This window comes from Sturnira hondurensis, unplaced genomic scaffold, assembly GCF_014824575.4.
Source record: "Sturnira hondurensis isolate 20B ecotype Veracruz unplaced genomic scaffold, ASM1482457v3 Scaffold0019835, whole genome shotgun sequence".
NCBI classification, from domain to species: domain Eukaryota; kingdom Metazoa; phylum Chordata; class Mammalia; order Chiroptera; family Phyllostomidae; genus Sturnira; species Sturnira hondurensis.
The window spans coordinates 1,382,786-1,400,971 of record NW_028092466.1 but is presented as its reverse complement, the minus strand read 5'-3'; the positions used below and the strand labels follow the sequence as shown (position 1 = coordinate 1,400,971).

The 18,186-nt window shown below is 41.8% G+C and overlaps 1 protein-coding gene across 5 annotated transcripts in view; it reads left to right on the top strand.

Moving 5' to 3' along the window:
- The window catches only part of DNAH9 (dynein axonemal heavy chain 9), a 393,611-nt gene that overhangs the window by 122,716 nt on the left and 252,709 nt on the right, over positions 1-18,186 (top strand). For 4 of the 5 annotated variants that reach the window (XM_037028297.1, XM_037028295.1, XM_037028293.1 and 1 more), the window contains exons 27-28: positions 10,032-10,188; positions 16,152-16,256. In XM_037028297.1, the coding sequence (XP_036884192.1) occupies positions 10,032-10,188; positions 16,152-16,256 (262 nt within the window). The remainder of the gene's footprint in view (positions 1-10,031; positions 10,189-16,151; positions 16,257-18,186) is intronic. The other variant, XM_037028294.1, reaches the window with a different exon arrangement.

Genomic DNA, 18,186 nt, shown 5'->3' with positions numbered 1-18,186 from the left:
TTTATATATACATATATTTCTGAGCAACTTTATAGAGGGTTATTTTACATATCAAAAATTTCATCCATTCCAAGTGTACAACTCAATGATTTTTAATCATTGCGGCCTCGGTAAAGTTACACCACTTTATCAAGTGGTGTAACCACCATGAATCAATTTCACAACATTTCCATCCCCCCCAGTAACACCTCTCATGCCTGTTCACAGTTAATCCTTGCTCCCAACACAGCTCCAGGCAACCACTACTATATTTTCTGTTCTCTATAGATTTGCCTATCCTGAACATGTCTTATAAATGGAACCATATAACATGTGATCCCTTGTGTCTGGCTTCTTTCATTTTGTACAATGTGTTGGGGGTTCATCTGTGATAGAGCATGTGTCAGTTGTTCATTCCTTTTCATTTCTGAACAATACTCTGTTTCAGAGATATGCCACACTTTGTCTATCGAGTCACCAGCTTATGAACACAGGCCTGGGTCATCCAACCTTTAGGCATTTCTGGGCCTACTGGAAAAAGAAGAGTTGTCTTGGGCCAAACATTAAATACATTGCAACATGTAACCACAAAAAATCTCATAATGTTTTAAGTAAATTGATGAGTTTGTGTTCGACTGCATTCACAGCCATCCTGAGCTGGATGCGGCCCATGGGTAATGGGTTGGACACCCTGGAGTCTTAGGCTATTCCAGTTTGGGGCTATTATAAATAATGCTACTGTGAAATTCATGTATCTTTCTGAGGATATATGTTTTTATTTCTCATGGGTGGATACCTAGTGGGGGAATTGCTGCATGGAATGGCAGTTTTATGGTTAACTTTGTAAGAAACTGTTGAACTATTTTCTAAAGTGTCTAGATCATTTTACATCCCCACCAGCAATGTAAGAGAGTTCCTGTTTCTTCACACCCTTAACAATATTCTTATTGTCTGTCTGGTTTATTTTAGCTATTCTACTGAATGTGAAGTAGTATCTCATTTGAGTTTTAACTTGCACTTCCCTAATAGGGATATTGAGTATCCATTCATGTGCTTATTCACCATTAGTATATCTTCTTTGTCATACTCTCATCATATATTTTGCCTATTGTTAAATTTGTCTGTCTTCTTATTGAGTTGTAAGAATTCTTTGATATTTTCTTAGCATATATGTTTGCATGTATTCTATTGTGTATATATTTGTAAATATTTTGTCCAAGTTTGTTGGTTATCTTTTCATTTTCTTTTTTTAAAATTATTGTTCAAGTACAGTTTTCTGTCTTTTACTTCCATCCCAGCACAACCCCTCAGTGGTCCCCATCTCCCTCGCATTTCTGCTCCTGTTAGTTTTTATCCATGTATCCTCCATACTCATTCCTGTAAATCCCTCCCCTTTCCCCCTGAAATTCCCTCCTCTCTCCCTTCGGGTCCCTGTCAGCCTGTTCTCTATTTCAGTGCCTTTGGTTATATTTTGCTTGCTTGTTTGTTTTGTTGTTTAGCTTCCTGTTAAAGGTGAGATCATATGGTATTTGTCTTTCAACACCTGGATTATTTCACTCAGAATAATGCTTTACAGTTCCATCCATGCTGTAGCAAAGGGTAGAAGCTCCTTCTTTCTTTCTGCTGCATAGAATTTCGTTGTGTAAATGTACCATAGTTTTTTGATCCATTCATTTACTGATGGGCACATAGGTTGCTTCCAGCACTTGGCTATTGTAAATTGTGCTGCTATGAACAGTGGGGTGCATAGGTTCTTTTGGATTGGTGTTTCGGGGTTCTTAGGATATACTCCTAGCAGTGGAATTGCAGGATCAAAAGGCATGTTCATTTTTAGTTTTCTTAGAAAATTCCATACTGTTTTCCATAGTGGTTGTACCAGTCTGCAATCCCACCAACAGTGAACTAGGGTCCCCTTTTCCCCACAACCTCTCCAGCACTTGTTGTTTGTTTCTTTGTTTATGATAGCCATTCTGACTGGTGTTAAGTGGTATCTCATTGTGATTTTAATTTGCATCTCTCTGGTAGATAATGATATTGAGCATCTTTTCATGTGTCTCTGGATCCTCTGTATGTCCTCCTTGGAGAAGTATCTGTTCAAGTCCTTTTCCTATTTTTTAATTGGGTTGCTGGTCTTCTTAGAGTGGAGTCGTTCTAAGTTCTTTGTATATTTTGGAGATTAAACCCTTGTCAGACGTATCATTGGCAAATATGTTTTCCCATACAGTTGGCTGTTTTTATTTTAATACTATTTTCTTTATCCATGCGAAGCTTTTAATTTTGATGAGATCCTATATGTTTATTCTTTCCTTTATGTCCCTTGCTGTAGGGGATATATCAGTAAAAATGTTGCTATGTGAAATATCTGAGATTTTCCTTTCTATGTTCTCCTCTAGGACTTTAATGGTGTCACAGCTTATATTAAGCCTTTTATTCACCTTGCATTTATTTTGGTGTATGGTATAAGTTGTTCCTCGAGTTTCATTTTTTTGCACATAGCTGTCCAGTTCTCCCAACACCATTTGTTGAAGAGGCTATCTTTACTCCATTTTATGTTACTGCCCCCTTTGTCAAATATTAATTGACTGTAGAGAGTTCGGTTTATTTCTGGGCTCTCTGTTCTATTCCATTGGTCTATGTGCCTGTTTTTATGAGAGTACCAGGCTGTTTTGATTACAGTGGCTTTGTAGTATAGTTTGATATCAGGTATTGTGATCCCTCCTACTTTGTTCTTCTTTCTCAAAATTGCAGCTGCTATTCGGGGTCTTTTATGATTCCATATAAATTTTTGAAGTGTTTGTTCCATGTCTGTAAAATATGCCATTGGTACTTTAATAGGTATTGCATTGAATCAGTAAATTGCTTTGGGTAGTATGGACATTTTGATGATGTTAATACTTCTGATCCATGAACACGATGTATGTTTCCATTTGTTTGTGTCTTCCTTAATTTCTTTCTTCAGTGTTGTGCAGTTTTCTGTATACAGGTCTTTTACCTCCTTGATTAGGTTTATTCCTAGGTATTTTATTTTTGTTTTTGCTATATGGAATGGGATTTTTTTCTTGATTTCTGCTTCTGCTGTTTCGTTGTTAGTGTACAAAAATGCCTTTGATTTCTGGATATTGTCTTTGTATCCCACTGTTTTACCAAATTCATTTTTTAGGTCAGGCAGTTTTTGGGTAGAGTCTGTAGGATTTTCCATGTACACTATCATGTCATCTGCAAACAATGACAGTTTTGTTTCCTCCTTTCTGATTTGGATGCCTTTTATTTCCTTCTTGTCTGATCGCTGTGGCTAAAACTTCCAATACTATATTAAATAGAAGTGGTAAAAGTGGACAAACTTGTCTTGTTCTTGATCTTAGTGGAAAAGCTTTTAGTTTTTGCCCATTGAGTATGATGTTGGCTGTAGGTTTCTCATATATGGCCTTTTTTATATTGAGGAATGCTCCCTCTATTCCCACTTTGCTGAGTGTTTTTATCATAAATGAGTGTTGTACCTTATCAAAAGCTTTTTCCACATCTATTGATATGATCGTGTGATTTTTGTCTTTGCTTTTGTTTATGTGATGTAGTACATTTACTGGTTTGTGAATATTGAACCATCCTTGCATCCCGGGGATGAATCCCACTTGATCATTTTCTTAATAGTGTCTTTTGGTGAGGTCTAATTTCTCAGTTTTTTTCTTTTATGGACTGTGCTTTTGGTGTTGGAGCTAAGAAATAATTGCTTAATTTTGTTATAGCTTTAACTTTTTTTCACTGTGTGTATGGAAGAAAATTGATTTTTGTAAATGTATGTTTTATTCTGCTATCCACAACCCTATATTAATAATTCTAAGAATTTCATACTTGGTTCTCTTGAGTTTGCTATGTCACCTCTAGAATTTCTAATTATATTTGAGACATAGCCAATATGAAGCACAACTATAGCTACTCAAGGTTAGTGACTAGTGTGACATTACTTTTGCTAGGGAGACCATGTGTCAGCCCTTGTCCTCAGTTCTTTTTGTCACATTTGGAGAAAGTCATTTACCAACCAGGGTGGACAAGGAAAGATGAGCACTTAATGACAAAGGATCTCATAACCAAATGGCATAAGAAATAGATTCTAGAACTGGGGCATTTATGATGAAGATGGACAACTTTCAAAATTTCAAAATTAAAGTGTTATAATAGGGACAGATTTGTTTTAGGTTGATGCTGAGGATGTTCTTTGGTGAATGCTGTTTCTCATGTTGAGCTTGAAACCTATTAGAAACCCTGTGTCTTTTTCCTGTGAACTACCACCTAACCATATTTCCCCCCTCTGCATATATGCAAAGCTTGGAAGACTAATTTTCATTCATCTTTCTTAAATTTTACTTTGTTGGGTCCACCCCATCATTTTTTGATTACTACAATTGTTTAGAATTTTGGTCCGTCTTTCATCTAATCAACTATTTCTTAATTCAAGTTATTGAGAAAGAGTGAACATCAGGGCCCTGAGCCCTGGTGATGCCACTAGTGGCCTCCCTCCAGACATGCTGCCGAATCCATGTCCTTCCTCAGCTGTGATTATTGAACTGTGTGTTGGCTGTAGTTCTAACAATGACCCCCAGTGGCCCTTTTTCTTTTATGATCGCCTCTTCTTTGACTATGGGTGAAGACTTTAAATAGGATGATATCATTCTTGTGATTATGTTTTGCTTTATGGCAAAAGGAAAATTATTCCGGTGGACCCAAGATAGTCATTTTGCCTGAGAACAGAAGGGGAAGACAGAGGAATGTGAAGAGAAGAATTTGACAGGCAATGGCTGATTTTGAAGATGGAGGGAACCATATACAAGGATGGTAGAATGGCCTCTAGGAGCTGCCAATAGCAACCAGTGAGGATCTCACTCAACAACTGGTAGGGACTTAATTGGACCAAAATCACAAATGAGCTTGGAAGTAGACTTTTCCCTAGAGTGTCCAGATAGGAATTCCACCAAGTGATACCTAGATTTTGGCCTCCTGACACCTTCAGTAGAGGCCACCGGGACTTTTGACCTACAGAGGTGAAAATGTGAATGAGTGTTGTTTTAAGCCACCTAGTGTGTGGTAATTTTTTACACAGCAATAGAAAATGAATACAAACCAATTATGATTCCACCAACTCTAAGATTAGCCAGACCACTTCTTTGGGATAACCAGAAGCTATTCATAACTGAAATCAAGGTACAGTATCTTTGATATTTTCTTTAATCTGTCAATTGAATAAATGTATCAAAAAAAGAAAAGCTATGTTTTATATGTTTTATATGTTTATTATCTTAAAAATTAATACCTTGAAAGTGAATCAGCTACTTTTCAAGAAATTTTCTTACCTCTTGTCACATCTTTTCCTCACAAGAGCCTGGTAGAGAAGATAAGAACAAAGCTTATAGAAATCATTTGTCCAAAGAAACAAAAGAGACTTCAGCTCGATATGTGTAAAGCTTTCAAACAATAAAAAGTGGCCCACTGTGGAAGGGGCTGCCTTCAAAATGATAAACCACACATTGCTGGGAAAAAAAGCCACATGATTGCATTTGAATGATTTGGGGGAAGGAGCCTGGTGTGGCTAAAGAGCCAAACCTCTGAGCTCCCTTCCCACGCTTGAACGACTAATCTAAACTGATCCATGTCCACGTTAGGGTTAGCTGGCTGGACAAGTGCTGTTCTTAAAGGATTACTCGATATTCTCATAATTGCTACTGTTTGTGATACAGTATCTTTATCTAAATTCCTACATACAAACAAAATACTGTGCAATTGTCCCCGATAACACAGTTTTTTTTAAAGATTTTATTTACTTGTCTTTAGAGAGGAAGGGAAGGAGAGAGGGAGAGAAATATCAATGTGTGGTTGCCTCTCATGGGTCCCCTGCTGGGAACTGGCCTGCAACCCAGGCACCTGCCCGGACTGGGAACCGAACCACCATCCTTTGGTTCATGGGCCCGCACTCAATCCACTGAGCTACACCAGCCAGGGCGATAGCACACTTTTTACAGATTTTATTTATTTCTTTTTTAGACAGAGGGAAAGGGAGGAAGAAAAAGAGGGAGAGAAACATCAGTGTTTCGTTGCCTCTCACATGCCCCCTACTGGGGACCTGGCCTGCAACCCAGGCATGTGTCCTGACTGGGAATTGTACTAGCAACCCTTTGGTTGAGCAGGCATTGCTCATTACACTGAGCCACACCAGCCAGGGCTCATTTTTAAAGCACTAAGTTTTAATAACTGGGGCAGGTTTCACAGACACTTTATGGTAGATGCAAGATTTGAATGCTGTCGGACTCCAGAGAGTCCTTGCCTTGAACCAATATAGCCTAATTTGCTTCCATCACTAGGAAACAGGAGCACACTGAAGCAGTTGGCTTAGAGGATTGAAGAGGTGGACAAGCTAACACGACCACAGATGGAGTCTTAGGGCAGGAGCATATGTTCTCAAGGAATAGGACATTAATCTGGCTCAGTGGCCTGAGCATAGTGGTGACCCATCATGCTAAAGAGGAAAATAGTTTCTTTCTTTTCTTTGTGTTTTTCTCATAGCCCACTGTCCCTGCCTTAGTTATTAGAACTCAAACAGCCCACTTTCTTTTCCTGAACCTCAGTCTACCTATCTGCAGAATAAAGGAGTGGATTAGTTAATCTCAAAAATCACTTTCAGTTCTCAAGTTCTATTGTTGTAGTAAAAACAAATTTTAGTACTTTCACCCAAGGGCTTCTTCTGGAGACCATCAGAAGTTTGGTAGATGCTTGAGACTGATCTCTAGTTCTGAGGACTTTTATGGAGAGATCCTTGAGTTTTCTATGAGAATTCAATCTTTGTGTAACCTTGAGCTTCTGGGCTCCCTGATTCCCTGCACTTGCAGAGAGAAGAGACCTGAGTGGCACAGCCCTCTGGGTGGCAGAGCAGGTAGCCTTGGGGCAGAGAGGGAAGGCAGGAAAGCTGCTGGGGGCCAGGATCCCAGCAGTCCAAGCAGCGGGCTCTCCTCCAGGGAGGTCCAGAGCTCTGGCAGTCCCCCCATCATTCTAGAAGAAGCTGAGGCTGGAACAGGCAACAGGCACAGAGACCAATCTGGAGCCGGAACTCAGCTCAGGAGGGCAGGTGTGGTGAAGGCCACACACAGGACTTTGTGACGGTCTAGTACAAATGTTTGAGACAGGAAAGAGGCATTGGGAGATGGTAGCAGTGGCTTAGCAAGGTGAGATGAGACGCAGCTTTCACCTTAACCCTCACCTCACCTTGGGGCCCACATGACTGATCCACAACTCCAATGGGTGCTTAGTCACAGACAGGGAAAAATTAGGCCGCTGTTTGAGCCAAGTCATCAGGGGTTAAATGCAGCCCATGCCCCCAGACCAGCTGAGTCAACATATCCCATTACACAGGAAAAGTCCAGGTAGAACAGTAACTCTGCACACCTCTCCTCCCTGCGTGGGGATGCTGCCTTCCTGGGTTTCACTTTCAAAAGCTGAAGTAATGTGGAAATTGTGCGCTCAATCAAAGGAAATTCAGGGACTCCAAGTCTTTTCAAAATCACTTTGGTTCTAGTGGAGACCCAGTCACCACCTGGCATGAAAGACTAACACAGTGTTTCTGGTCAACTCTAGGCGTCAGATTCAGAAACAAGTAGAATAAATTTTACAGACCCCCCCTTCTGAATAACTCCTGTCACCCAGCCTGCAGGTTGGTAGCCTGTGTATTGATTTGCTAGGTATAAAAATGTTAGGCCAATGTTAGGCCACATTTTTAACAGCTTTATTGAAGTATCATTCATATGCCCTAAAGTTTATCCTTCAGTGTACAATTCAATAACTTTTTTTTTAAATGTGCCCATAATAACAAAGAAGTTCGAGATTTATTTTTTTTTTAAAGACTTTATTTATTTATGCATCTTTAGAGGGGAAGGAGAGAGGGAGAGAAACATCAATGTATGGTTGTCTTTTGTGCATCCCCTGCTGGGAGTTGGCCTGCAGGAAACCAGCCTGCAACCCAGGCATGTGCCCTGACTGGGAACCAAACCATGATCCTCTGGTTCGCAGGCCTGTGCTCAATCCACTGAGCTACACCAGCCATGGCACAATTCAATAACTTTTAATAAATTCATGGTCACACAATCATTATTACAGTCTCGTTTTAGAACATTGCCATCACCTCACTTGCAATTGGTCCTCATCCTCACTCCCACCCTCCTTTCAGGTAGCCACTGGCCTGATGTCTGTCTGAGTTTTCTGGACATTTCACAAATGAAATGGCATAATATGGAATCTTTTGCATCTGACTTCTTTCATGTAGCAGAATGCTTTTAGAGTTCATCCATGTTGCAACATGTATCAGTACTTCATTTCTTTATATTCTTTAAGGTTCGTCCACATCGCAACAAGTATCAGTAATTCATTTCTCTATATTCCATTGCATGGCTCTATCACATTTTGTTTTTAATTCACTATTGGTAGACATTGGGTTGTTTTCAGTTTCTTAGTGTACAAATACTGCAGCTATGAACCTTCCTGCCTAAGTTTGTTTGTATGCACACAAATTCTCCTTTCCCTTGGGTAAATTCCTAGGACAAGACGATTGTTTTCACTTTTTAGGAATCTGCCACATCTGTCTTCTGAAGTATTTGTACCATTTCACATTTTCACCAGTAATGTGTGAGGTTTCCAAGTTTTCCACATCTTTGCCAACATTTGTTATTGTCTGTCTTTCTGATTATAGCCATCCTAGTGGGTGTGTTGTGGTATCTCATTGTGGATTTAATTTGCATTTTCTCAATGATGAATGCTTTTGAGCATCTTTTCACGTGCTCATTACCCAAAGGCACACTTCAATCTAAATGGAAATATAAGTCCTTTTTTTAAGTGTCAAAAACAATTTAAAGCTGGGCTTATTTTATTGTCAGTAGTAAAAATAGTCACAGGTGGATTAAAGAGATTGAATGATTGACCCATTCATTCATGAATATATCTGTTTGTTCTGTCAATAGCTATGATAAGTTATGAGGGTCTCAGTGTACCTGGAGGTGTGCTACTTCCTGGAGGTGAAACAATAAGTAAGACATAACCCTACCTTTCTGTGTCTTATTAAGAAACATAAAAGATGGGCATTAACTATATGCAATTATATGTTTAAATGGTGTAGGAGCTCTGCTGAGGTATCTCTGCTCACCCACCCCAGTGTTGAGAGTTCTGAGAATATTTAGTGGGTGACAGAAAGGCAAATATGAGCTCCAAGGGGTGAGTAATTATCAGTGAGGCAAAGACTGAGACCAGGTAGACTGGAAGGGTTTGGGGTGAGTGGCAGAAGGAGGGAGGGATGAGCACAGCCCTAGTGTGTCTGGGTATCTGAATCCACTCAGACTGCTAGAGCAAAACCCCACAGACTGGGCACCTTATAAGCACAGACAGATAGTTCTGGAGGTTGGGAAGTCCAAGATTGGCATGCCAATGTGGTCACATTCCTGCGAGGGCTCTCTTGCCCCTCCTAGGTGGTTCCTGCTAGCTTTGTCCTCACATGGTGGTGGGTTGGGGATTCCTCTACAGCCTCTTGGAGGCTCTGTATTCAGGAGGGCTCCCCCTTCATGACCTACTCACCTCCCAGTGGCCCACCTCCTAATATCATTGTCTTCAGGTATTAGGATTTGAATTTATGGGTTTGCAGGGGGGACACAAACATTCAGACCATAGCACTGAGCAAGTGAAAGTAGCTCCATGTGAACGGACTCTGGAGTACTGGGCTGGGGAGAGGGGAGCACTGAGAAATGAGCTGAGAGGGAGGCAGAGCTATTACCAGGAAGGGCTAAGCAGACAGCCACCAGCCCCCTTCAGGGAGGGGCTGTCACCATCAGATGGCCCTTTAGAAAGTTCTCCCACAGCTCTGTGAGGACCAGAGGGTAGTAGGGTAGGGAGCGGTGGGGTGGGGGGATCTAGAATTTTTTTTACAGAAGTGGTGTCAGGCCTCCCAGAGCTGTCTCACAAGCTCCTGCCAGGGTCAGAGGTCATCACCGGCAACCTGTGGCACTGACAGCCCCCTCCGCCCTCCCCAGGTGCTACATCACACTGACACAGTCTCTGCACCTGACCATGAGTGGTGCTCCCTCGGGGCCTGCAGGCACAGGCAAGACAGAGACCACCAAGGACCTGGGCCGAGCACTGGGCATCATGGTCTACGTGTTCAACTGCTCGGAGCAGATGGACTATAAGGTACTGGCCCAGCCCCGGGGGGACTTGGAACTGGGCAGCGGTCCCAACTAGGGACCAGGTTCATCCTTGCCACCCTGGCCTAGTGCAGAGGCCCAGGTGGGGAGATCCCTGCTCCTGCCTTCATGGGAGACGCGGGATCCTTGATTCCTGGAGCTTATTCACCTCCTTGTAAATCTCAGCACCATGGAATCTGCTTCCATGGATGAGATTTTCAGCCACAGATACTGTTCTTTTTTGATTCACCTTTGGCATCTTCCTCTCATCATTTGTAAAATGAAGAAGCTGAATATATATCCAAAGGTCTAAATTCCCTATTTGACCTAGAGCCACAGAAAGGCTTGGGAATGGCTAATATAACATTTTATTAAAATAAAAATAACATAAATATCATATTTGCACTCTTCTGTAAAAATGGTTATTTCCTCCAGAATATCCACAAGGGCAAAATGCCCCATAAGGGCAGGTGAGCCTTCTGAAGACAGACCAGGTCAACCCCAACTCCTAGCAAGAGATGCCCATACAAGACAATGCAAGGCTCATGGTCTTCATTCAGGGAACTCCTCATCCCAGGTCTGTGTCACAGAGACAAGTGAAAGAAGCAAGAGACCAGTAGTTAACTAGCCACATTCTATTCAGGACTCATCTTTATATACATTTTTTTTAAAGTGTAATAACAGGCTGCCTTGCTGACTCATTGCTTTTATTTTGTTTTACTGTATGTATTTTTGTAAACTGTCCTAAGGCCCTATGAAAACAGGATGGCATGTAAATAAATTTAGAGTAAAAAAATAAATAAAACAAATGCATTAAGAATGGGTTAAATATTTATGTGTGTATTGTATAACACATGTATAACTCATGTGTATTGATTACAAAATAAATTTAATTTAAAAATAATTTTAGAAGCTGCACAGTAGCACTTGCAGTTACCACTTTTAGAATGCTTTAAATGAGACTCACCTCCCATAACTTTAATTTCTCTTGTGTATAAAGTTTTTCTGTGCGGAGTGTTGCAGAATCTGTAGCACCATGTTTTCTCATAGCAAGCAAACAAAATGAGGATTCAGACCTAAAATAACTGTCTTTCATTGGTCTACACACTCTAAATTTTAACATGGCTACTTTTACTGATAAACACATTAAGATAATGTGTTTTTTTTAAGTCAGGCTGAAGACAGATTTTTCCCCTTTATGAAATAATCCCAGCCTTAAAGATTATTTTAAGTTTCTAGATTCTTTCAAAGTTTAGCAATGGCCAACACTGCTGATAGGAGTAGAGTCCCCTAAGAGGAATATTTTTAAGGCATACTCATCTAGGTGTAGCAGGCCTGGCATGTCGACTGAAGAAAATCATCCGATTTCCTCTGTTATGCCTGGCATAGGAAACAGGAAAAGCAAACTGGCCCCAAAGCTATGGGTTACAAAGGCATTTTACCCAATTCTTTCAAAACTTATTGATCCCCACCCCCTCCAATTCCTCTAAGAGTACAGGGTGAGAGGAGGGTGTCTCTTAGTCTGTCTGAATAGTGACCAGAGCTCAGTCACATAAGTCCAGGCAAGCCCCAGATCAGAGCGCCGGTGGCAGGAAGAGCCTTGGCGTGGCCACCACAAGGAGAGTGGCCCCTCCCTGCCAGGACACTCAACATTCCTGATGACCAAACAGCCTCACTAGGCTGTTCTCAAAGCTCCTCTTCCCTTTATTGCCCACTATTCAATGTTGTCTTTGGCACAAAGTATACTCCAGCAGTCAAGTTAATCTGAATATCACTATTGCTCAGCTTGCATCAGGCATCATCAGAGTAAATAGATAGATAGATAGATAAACAAACAGATGAAGTATGACCTAGTCCATTTGGAGAGATGAGAAAGATGTGTGAAATAATTAGGGTGATACCAGACAACAACATGCTGAGGGCTAACATGTGTTCTGCAAACACTGAGCCCTGGAGTCCTGCAGGGTGGACGGAGAGCCACAGACCACGCTTGTCAGGAGAGCTATTGTGGAAGGTGTGAGACCAGAGCCTGCTTAAGGTTTGGTGAGTGCCACACAGCCATGTGACATTTTAACACAACCAAACCCATTAAAAATGTCTGCTTTAAAAGCATGACCAAGTTCTCCATGCTTCCAGTGTCCTTCCCCTGCCTCTCATCTGAGTTCCCCTGAACTCTTGTCCCCAGGCCCAGTGAGGATGAGGAGAGGAAAGAGTGAGCATCAGGGAGAGTGGTCACACAATCACCAGGCATCACTCTGTTGTCATTCACGACACTCACAGCAAAATATTCTGTTTCTGTACCTCCAGAGAACAAGTTAGAAATAGACATGGGTCCATGGTCAAGTGCATTAGAATGGATTGGGATCAAGAGGAGACATAAGATGGGGTTGAATAAGGAAGGAAGGGACCCATAGCCACTGGGAGAATCTGACCTGCGGGAGTGGGCTACAGACAGACCCCACAGGCTTCAGAACAGAAGCAGGAGCATGAAAAAAACAAGCAGTGTTGAAGGGAGACTTCTTGGGCAGCCAGATCAGTGAAGACAGGCAGAGACTGGGAGGAAAGAGCATTATAGTCATTCCAGACAGAGAGGGTGTCCTCACCAGATGGTGGGGTAGTAAAAATGGAAGAGGAAGAATGAGAGGCTTTAAAAAAATTAAACAACACCTAGTGAACACAGGGAGGAATGGGCAATGAAACAGGGAACAGTTAAAGTAGAGTGTGGGCCATAGTCAGGGCCCCTCACAATCCTCTTTGCCTCAGGAATTCCATTAGGTTGCCTCAGCTAATGGAGTGGACACAGAACAGTGCAAAGACCTGAGGAAAAGGGAATGTTATTGCCTTCCTCTATTAGTGCTTATTGAAAAACATATAAAACTAGCCACTTTCTCTGGAAATGGTTGCAGTTTTAGTGCTCATGTAGTCTTTATATTATAGCAGCGATGCTTTCCCCTTGACCTCAATTTGGAGAGGCTATTGTTAAAGATCAAATGGTTTTGAACCTACACTATCTGGATTCTTTTTGATTTGATTTCTGAAACATTCTACTTCCACAGTTCTAACTCTGTTCTCTCCTTCTCAACTTCATTGTCTAATTCTCTTCCATGTTTTTCAGTTTCACATGGGCACCAATGGATGCACACATGCCTTAAGCTTCACCAAGATTCTGGTCCTCTCTTTGCCTGGGCAGTAGGGCCTCCATTGAATGCCCTGCTCTCATACTTGATTAACACTCTTTCTCAAGTCATTCCTGCTCACTCCTGTCTTCTGCTCAGCTAGATTCCACATCCTATTGATATGAATCATCTCATTTTTTGTGGTCCATTCTGATGGTTTCATGTCCTTCCTTTTGCAGTTCCAATCAGTCACTGATGTTGATTCTTCCTTCAGCAGGCCTCTTGCCTCCAGGGCTTCAACCCTATTCTTCTTGCCCTTATTCTAGCCCAGAAACTTGCCATTCTATAGCAAAGCAACACCACAGCCGGGCCATTGTACTATAGCAGTGGGATAAAAAATAGGGCAAGGTGGGGTCCCAGCATGTCTGTTCCATCCCTCAGGGGAAAAACTGGGAGGGTGGGCTGACAGGTATCCACCTATGAAAACTCTACTTTTTTTCTGTTTTTGTATTGTATATCCATTTGATGAAATGGATCCACAGCTTGAAAAAGCTTTTGAAACCTTTGCTAATGTGGAAAAGCATAGATTTTGAATCCTGAACTTCCACTTAAGTATTTGTGATATTTGACAGTTTGCTATTATTATCTCAAATATAACAGATATTACTATATATATATATCAGATATTATGCATATGTACTCATGCATGTAACAATAGCAACATCCAGCAGGAGTGTGGTTTTGAGCGCACAAGCACTCTGCCTGAAACTTATGTCGGCCCTCAGAGACTGCCTGTGACTACTACGCAATCTGAAATGACCTCATCACAGCCTCCTGGGGGACTTCTCCCTCTCCGACAGCATCTTATTTCTGTGTCATTACCTGTTAAACTAGGCTGTAAGCAACTCCCCACCCCAAATAGGACTTTGTCTCCCTGTTCACTGTTGATTCCTGGTGATGTAGAATAATTCCTGGCACATTGTACATACTTGATAAGTATTTGTTGCATGAACATAGGAATCATTTAATTCAAGGAGCTTAGAAAAGGTAGGGTTTATTCTTCCCTCTCTTTGCAAAGTCTGCCCACATCCAACTTAGCTTATATAATGTTAGACTGGTTCTCTTAAAATGTCGATTTAATGATGATTTTCTCTGTTTCAAAGCTCCAAAGATCCCTTATAACAATTCTAATATTTTCATAACCATGACCCTTTTTAGTAATTCAATTTTGTAGCTAAAATTCATCTTTATTTTGCCCTGGAAACATGATGGTTTTGCTCATTCTTTGTCTGTAATCTTTCATCCTCCTACAAAGCCCTTACCCCTCCATTCTGCCTACATGGAGACTATTATGCCATTAATCCAGCATGCCCAATGTGTGTTCAGAAGACACCATAGAGTTCTATGCAATACCACTAATGTTGGCCAGAGTGCATTCTGAGAAAACCAGGGATTACATGAGTGGAAAAAAATCCTAGCCATNCCCTGGAAACATGATGGTTTTGCTCATTCTTTGTCTGTAATCTTTCATCCTCCTACAAAGCCCTTACACCTCCATTCTGCCTACATGGATACTATTATCCCATTAATCCAGCATGCCCAATGTGTGTTCAGAAGACACCATAGAGTTCTATGCAATACCACTAATGTTGGCCAGAGTGCATTCTGAGAAAACCAGGGATTACATGAGTGAGAAAAAATCCTAGCCATATAATATTATGACAAAATTGAATGCATTAATTGTGCAGGACTTCTCAGGGATCTTAAAAAGCTAATACATGTTGTAAACTGGCAAAAGTGGGCTATAGAATGCAGCTCTTCCCAAGTTTTCTTGACCAAAGAAACTCGTCTGCCAGGAGCATCTTCCAGACTTGGCATTCTATGAAATAAGCTTTGGAAAATGCTGCTTTAATACTATCTGAAATTCACCTCTGGCAAAACTGATCCTTCCAGAGCACTGTGACTCACTCCTCTCTGAATTCTATCACATTTGGGGTTTACATTGACCTTCAGAACCACCGCTTGTGTAGCAATTTACCTGTTTCATTTGTGCACTTTATCTCCACAACCTAACTAGAAAGAAGTTCTTAGGGGAACTGAGCATAGCACATGAGCTATGCACAGAGCCAATGGTCAAGTAATGCCCTCTCAGGGAACAGATGGGACTTTTCTACTATTTCTGTGTTCCTTGCACTTTAATGATATCTCCTTGCCAGTGACCTTGAGAGCATCTCCCAGTAACCTCTCCTTTCATATTGCTCCATGGTTTACCAGTTCATGTTGCATGCTCAGAATGGCTTTTATTTTTAGGACAGAGATACAGTCTTCCCTCTGAAATTCCTTCCTTGATCTCTTTTGAAAGACTTGCCTGCAGTTTATTTTCTGTTGGTGTTATTACTTCCCACCCCATCACCAGCTTCCTATCTATCACTCTGGGGAATCTGGGTATTTGGACACGGGTTTAAAGATACAGACATAAACTTTTTCATCAGCACATGCCAAAGCTGAGTGGAAGGCTTTTTGTCTGTATTGCACAAGAAAAATAATATTTTATTCATTTCCTGGGATTTTGAAAGCTACAGAATCCACGGTATTGCAAGCTGGATGACATTTTAAAGGGATTTCATTCTAAGTGTCTTGAAAAGGTTCTGTTTGATCCTGTGACTTACATTGGCACCCACAGCCATCAAAATTTTAATTGTTCTTGAAATTTTAATACAAGTTTCTAACCAGAGGTCTGTAGGGGTCTGGAAGTATCTGTAATAAAGAGGGTGGGAAGTCTTATCAATGACTCAGATGTGCATTGATAAGCTAGGCACTGATAGTAATTTAAGTTCTGTACATTCTATTTCAGTCTTGTGGCAACATCTATAAGGGCCTCGCTCAGACTGGTGCCTGGGGCTGTTTTGATGAATTCAATCGAATCTCCATGGAGGTCCTGTCAGTGGTGGCCACGCAAGTATGGGGCCAGGAGTTGGTGGGAGCCCTGTGGCCTTCGTGCCAAGCACTGCAGAAGTCTAGGTCCTCTTGTTTTCAATCTCTGCTCATCCATTTCCCCTTCTCCCTCCCCCCTTGCATTTCATGCCCCTTTCTCCACCCTCTAAAATCAGGCCTGAGTGCATGGGTTACCCAGGGCATGGGTAACCTGCAGGTCCCTACCAAGGTGGATCCATTTACTGGCTGTGGGACTCCATTTTATCCTCTGTAAAATGGAACTGAAGAACAGCCAGCTGGCCTGTGTCACAGGGAAGGAATGGGTCAAACCAGATGGTGGAGCCCAGCTCTTTGGAAAGGGCATTGACTTTGGAAACTGTCAGACCAGGGCTTAAAATCCAGCTCTGCCATTTCCTCACTGAGAGCCTGGCAAGTTGCTCCACGTCTGTCAGCCCAATTCTCTTCATCATATATAAAGTGAGAATTACAGTGTGAATGTAATTGAACAAAGAAAGTCTGACCAAAGATTTTTGGTCAGATATTATGTAAGCATGCCACTTGTCTTTTAAGTCATCCAGAAAGTTCTTACTCAACACCTACAACATAGTAGGTGCCATGCTCAAGCTTAGGGTGCAGGGTCCCTAGTTAAATAGGACACAATTGCTGGCTGCAATTGCTGGCTGCACTTGAGTTCTTGACACAGACATGAGCACTCGGTAATGTTCAGAAATGATTTAAATCCTGACTCACACTATAGGGCAAGATGCTGGACACGTCATCTTAAAGTCAGGCCTGCCAAGCATGGATAGGATTTAAATTTGGGAGTATTAGAGGAGAGAGGGGTAGCCAAAGTGAACAAACCTTTGTTGAAAGTTTGTTCTGTACTGGATACTTGTCCTATATCATCTCTTAATATCTCTTACATTCCCACAACAGCCCTGTGAGTCACTATTACCCCCCTTATATAGATATATAGACATATACATGTGTGTGTGCATATATGATTTAAGCTCATCTACACTGACCAGGGGCAGGTCCAGGCATAGATCTGGTGTACGGAAGGTAAAATAAGAAAATAAGTGTAGATAGGCAGACTTGAACCAAGTAGTAGGTAGACTTTAATGGCATGATGTGTATTATATTTTCTTTAGTAGGCAACAGGAAACCCTGAAGACTTCTGAAAGGGAAATTGCCCCTATACTTGGCAGTGGTTTAGGAAGGGGCTGGGCAGGGGACAATCAGTGGCTACAGTCAGTCAGAGCTCTCTAATTACAGCTGTAAATGCCTAAGCTGATCCCTGACAACTTCCAGAATGGCCTCCACTCACCATGAACAGGTATATTCTTTGGCAACACCAATTCCCGGGCTTCTCCCTACAGCCACGTCCCCCCATTGCCCACTAGGAGGTGTTGTGGGCCCCCCATTCCTGTTGCTTTAACAAGACAAAGCAAATGTAGGGGTGCCCTGTGGTGGTGGGGTCTCAGGAGCAATTGAATGACTGGTGTTTCTGTTTGTGCCCACACACCATGCTGTCAAAGATGGTTTAATTTTCTTCTTATTGTTCATTTTTATCTCTAAAGCAATATGTATACATACAGCATGGAAAAAGAAAATAGTCACTCTTTGGTACCTTTTGTGTAATTTTTTCAGGTCCAGACAGAGAACAATGAGAAAAGTTTAGCTTCACTGACATTTTTCTTAGATAGGCATGCAGGGTTGAGCAGCAAAAGAGGTGTGTGTGGGGGGACTTCAAAGACAGGCAGCATCCTCCCCCTCCAACTGGCCTGTCTGCCCTGCCCTGTAAGGTGCATCTCCACCCACTTTCCCCCACATGCTGGCACCCTCTTGTCCAGACATGATGTTCCAGCCGCAGGTAGGCTAGATGCATGTGGGGGCGACTTTCCTCACAAGTCCCCCCAGCTGCCACGGATGAGAGTAATCATGAATGAGACAAG